The sequence below is a fragment of the Limulus polyphemus genome, unplaced genomic scaffold (assembly GCF_000517525.1).
Source record: "Limulus polyphemus unplaced genomic scaffold, Limulus_polyphemus-2.1.2 Scaffold1118, whole genome shotgun sequence".
NCBI classification, from domain to species: Eukaryota; Metazoa; Arthropoda; class Merostomata; order Xiphosura; family Limulidae; genus Limulus; species Limulus polyphemus.
This window is the reverse complement of record NW_013666728.1, coordinates 235,661-240,995: the sequence shown is the minus strand read 5'-3', so window position 1 is coordinate 240,995 and position 5,335 is coordinate 235,661. Positions and strand designations below refer to the sequence as shown.

Below are 5,335 nucleotides of genomic sequence, written 5' to 3'. Positions count from 1 at the left end.
GTTCGCATCAGGGGTCGCTTTCACCGAGACATCTCTTGCACTGGGGAGAGGACCCCCATCAGAAGCAATCCGTGGTAAGCTCAGTCCTGCAGAAGAGAGTATTGCTATTAAGCTTGTATATTAGAAACCTGAGTAATTTATGGTCTATTACGTCATTTCATTAAGTAGACAAGGCTTATATTGAGGATGGTGAACGTAAAGAATGTGTGTTCAGATCAATATTTTGAGTACATATCGCAATTGATCTGTTAGAAATTTGGGAGGTACTTTGTAGACTTTTTTAAATTCTAATTTATTTAGCCTTTAAACGGTTTGCTTGTTTGTTTTGAATTTCGCGCAAAGCTACACGAGCGCCATCTGCGCTAGCCGTCCCTAATTTAGCAGTGTAAGATTAGAGGGAAGGCAGCTAGCTAGTCATCACCACCCACCGCCAACTCTTGGGCTACTCTTTTACCAACGAATAGTGGAATTGACCGTCACATTATAACGCCCCTACGGCCGAAAGGGCGAGCATGTTTGATGGGACGGGGATTGCGAGTTGAGCGCCCTAACCACCTGGCCATGCCGGGCCACCTTTAAACGGTTTTCTAACAAGACCATTTCTTCTTTAAGCGATTATCTAGAGTCACTTCTTTAAACTTTAAGTACAAATGTCTTCCTTGAACGACCTTCTAGAAACTAATATTTTCTTTAAGCGATTATCTAGAGTCACTTCTTTAAACTTTAAGTACAAATGTCTTCCTTGAACGACCTTCTAGAAACTAATATTTTCTTTAAGCGATTATCTAGAGTCACTTCTTTAAACTTTAAGTACAAATGTCTTCCTTGAACGACCTTCTAGAAACTAATATTTTCTTTAAACGGTTATGTAAAGCCTTTTTTTTCTTTAAGCAATTTTTCTAAGACAGTTTCTTTTTAAATATTTTTTAATGCCAGTGCCTTTCGTATTTAGATAAACAGAGCTTTGTTATTTAACTATACATATTCATAAACACACGAGGGCTTCCTGTAGAACTTGCCGCGTTTTTTCTTCTCTCAGTGCCTCTTCTATCCACAAACAGAGAGAGAGAGAGAGTCAATGTACTGGATAGATAATTTCATCAAAGATCATCCAGATGAAACAGTCTTCCTATTCAACAAAATGTCCCACGTTAACTGATAGCTTCTGTTAAGGTTTAAATTTATGTTAATACCTTTTCGTTATTCATATGAGTATATTTACTTCCCTCTTTAAGGTTCAACATACCAGTTACAAATACTCACGGTCTTACAAAAATAGTATTTGTTTTTGTTTTTTCGTTATTCGCAATTACTGCTCTGTGCTTGCAATAGGAATTTGCTGGAGATGGGAAGTGTGTGTTTTTAGAAACGTCCAATAGCGGTATTATTATTATTCACCCCTTCTGTGGTTGCGTTTTCATTATAAGTAAACGTCGCGTTACAATAGGAATAACCTCCTAATCCTTTGTTCGTAGCTACAAAACTCATCATTCGAAACATGTTTAAAAATAAATCGTGTTATTCGAAACACGAAAGAACATGTAATACAACTCAAGATTAATTTTATACTGTTACGAAATATTTAATACGATAAAGTCCTGATGAAGGACACACCTAAAAAAGGGGGAATATAAACACTCTGTATTTATAAACGATGTTATACGTCTAAAACGACAATTTACTTACCATCGGCATAATTTGGTCGAAGCAGACGGATGAAGGCGGTAAAAGATTTGCCCCAGGTAGGATTGCGCAAGTTGTTACAGCTGCCGTCTATGGTACGGTACTTTGTTGACGGACAAGGAGGTTCAATGGGACAAACAGAATTGGCAACAGTGCCCTTCAAACTAAAGTTAGGAAGACTGTCCCTTACCTCATTGGCACTCTGGCCTATCCTAGAAAGTGAATCGTTTTAATTAAGTTGATGAATAATGACTACGAAGAAACACTCAAAAAATATGTTCGTCCTTTATATGCACGTTACGTCTAAATCTGTGTTATATTTCGTTTCGTTATCTACAACAACGTTCGAAGCACGAGCAGGACATTCCAGTGGGGAAAAAAAGGGGGGAGCAAAATAAAAACAAAATTACATACGATTGAGATTATTTTGTTCTGAAAACATACAGTTTCAATATTTAATCTGAGTGTGTTTTATTTTTCGAAGATAAAAATTATTCTGGCTAAGATATTTATAAAACTTTCATTTTCTACAAACTCGTCACGGGAGCTTTACCTCTTTAAACTGACGACTTGTTTGTATACTCTTAACTTTCATGAAGTACGTGCGTTTCATTCACCGTATTGATTAACTTTATGTTTTTAACTCTACAGTTAAAGCTGTAAAGAGCTGACCATAAACAAACGTATATAAACATTTATAGAAAACGAGCGATTTCGCGTAATTGAATTAATAACAGTATTGATGTTTACATTTTATTGTATGGCTCGTGTGCTATTATGATCCCCGTAACCAACAAAGTCTTGGACCCACCAAAAATGTGGTGTATAAATAGTATCGAAAAATGCATTTAAAATACCTAGGGTTAATAATAAATTCTCAAAGTTAGATAGTCTTACCTTTTGGCCAATGTTTCAGACGCTCTCAGACCAACGAATCCGTTGTTTCCCAGCTGTTGGATGATTCTTTTTGTTCCAAAAAACGCCTGATGAAAAGATGTAGATGTTCCTTTTTGTACAACTAAGCCTGGATAAAAAAAAAATTGATTTAACGAGGCATTCAAGAAGAAATTTATAGGAAATAAAATATTCTAGAATTAAATAAGGGTTAGAGGTCAAGGGTTTTGAATTACTGAATAGAATGAAACAGCCAGTTTGTCTAGTTTTAAACGAGACTTAGTAATTTTAAAGCTCCCATAGATTACCCAGTTGTTTGAGTTCCAATTCCAAAGCTTGCAGTCCTGCTAAAGCTTCCTGTCCAGCTTTACCTGCGTCGTCTAAATCATTTGAAGTGATCTGGTTTGGGATGATCCCTGATGGAATGAACGAGGCCGAGGCCGGGATACTAATCGGAACTAACCAAAAAAATAATAATAATAATAAGATTGTATTTTATTACTGTGATAACGAAAAAGTTATAATTATTTCTCATAGCAATAGATGTGAATTATAAATAATAACTAATATAATCAAAGTGTGAAGTTATTTAATATGAGCTGAAAGAGATTATTTATTTTCTGCACATGCAAAAATAAAGAAAATACATTCACACACACGATTTCAGCATTTAAAGAAGAGGAAGAATAAACCGAGAATTATTTTGTATTTTAATATCGGTTCTAGAGACTCTACAAAATATATCAATGTATGCCTAATTTTTATTAACTTTCGATCAGAGCAATATGTCCAATAGGATCAGAACTAGAAATGAGTATAAGTAATTGACTATAGTTTTATTACTTATAAAGATTAGAAGGTATTGTTTCGTTAGAGGGATACTCTCGCTGTTAACGATATTTTCGGTCGTAAACCCAACAATAACTCACAATGACTGAGTAACTTTAGGGGACTTGAGTAACTCCTAAAACGGTCTCGATGTTAAAATTGTAATAATAAAAATATTGATATACTAAACATTATAACCCCCCTAATGAAATTCACATTAAAGAAAGAATACCCACAGAAAATACCCAGGAAAAGCAACAATATGTGCCTAACTTTGTCTACAGCAACATCTATTCAAAAAAGTAACCATAATGCCATTTTTATCCATATAAAAACTAATGTATGCCAGAATTTACTCACGAAAGGTCGCCCATATAGCTGAGCCTATGCATACGTCTAAAAAATATGGTTGCATTTTATAACTACACTAACAGAAGTACCCGATAATACCAGACTTAATTAAATATAATGCTATAAAAGGGGAGCGTATGCCGCCCATCCCATTATTTTAAGCCACAGTACATGAGCTGTCCTTCCGATGTTAAGATACCCGTGCTCCGGGCAGTATTAAACATCACATTCGTTTGGCGTCGGCTTCACGTACTTTTGCTACCGATAGTTAAGCCCTCATTTCCTGCATTAACTGTGGTAAAATTAAAATGGTTGCAAAACACAGGCCATTCGTTCGATTACTTATGCATTTAAATTCGATATTTGAAAGTCATCGAAATTAATTCAGCCACATCCTCACAAAAGCTTGTGACACCAGATCGACAGACAGACAGTTCTGCTTTATATATATAAACTTAGAGGGATTTAACTTAAATCTTAACATAAGAAATGCACATAAAGTACTTGTGGTTTGTCTTCTACCAGTTACTTCATCAGAGCAGCAGATGCCAATGTCATTGTTACTTTGACGACACGTCGACGTTTCTAAATCATCTACACTATCAAACGTAAACACACAACTAGTTGGGTGTTTACAGGTTCCCTGAGCTCCTGTGGACGTGGTACATGATATTTCTTCGAGAGGTTCACTCTGTTCAGGAAAAATAATCGGAGCATCGACTCCAAAATCTGCAAATAACATAATTCAAAATCCAGTTTGTTTGACATTACACATAAAACTAACTACACACACAAATATTTCAGGAGATATCGACAATTATAAGCACAATACAAATGTGCTTTTACTTAAAATTTCTAATCAAGTAGTGATTAATGAAGGATTTGTATTTTATAAGTCAACATAATTGTGTGAAATATGTGTAAAGAGATGGAATAAAGGTTACGACCACAACACATTACAATTATGGTGTATGAAACCTTTGTCTTTCTTTTTTGACCTTTTTTTTTCATTACTACAAAATATATTTCTATCCAAACTGACTTCAATCTACATTATAATACTATATGAAATTTTATTTCAGTTGTATGAATTATTAACTGATCTAAAATCGTTTAAAATGATCTACAGAATAAGAAACTGGATGAAACGCAATCCATATTACATTAACTGGAATTATACTATGGATAAAGAGACCAAATATGTTATTGATACACACCTAGCATTTCACGACAATTAGTGAACAATATTATTGATATGCAATTAGTAAACAATATTACTGATGCTCACCTAGCATTTCATGACAATAAGTGAACAATATTATTGATACACACCTAACATTTCATGACAATAAGTGAACAATATTACTGATACACTCTTACCATTTCATGACAATAAACGAACAATACTATTGATACACACCTACCATTTCATGACAATAAATGAACAATATTATTGATACACACCTAGCATTTCATGACAATAAGTGAACAATATTATTGATACACACCTAGCATTTCATGACAATAAATGAACAATATTATTGATACACACCTAGCATTTCATGACAATAAATGAACA

At 34.3% G+C, this 5,335-nt stretch overlaps 1 protein-coding gene across 1 annotated transcript in view; it reads right to left on the bottom strand.

Moving 5' to 3' along the window:
• LOC106462206 (peroxidasin homolog) overlaps positions 1-5,335 on the bottom strand; it is a 61,461-nt gene that overhangs the window by 16,560 nt on the left and 39,566 nt on the right. Inside the window, exons 4-8 of the mRNA XM_022389398.1 lie at positions 4,261-4,485; positions 2,886-3,035; positions 2,581-2,707; positions 1,687-1,895; positions 7-86 (exon numbers count right to left, since the gene is read on the bottom strand). Of these exons, the coding sequence (XP_022245106.1) occupies positions 7-86; positions 1,687-1,895; positions 2,581-2,707; positions 2,886-3,035; positions 4,261-4,485 (791 nt within the window). The remainder of the gene's footprint in view (positions 1-6; positions 87-1,686; positions 1,896-2,580; positions 2,708-2,885; positions 3,036-4,260; positions 4,486-5,335) is intronic.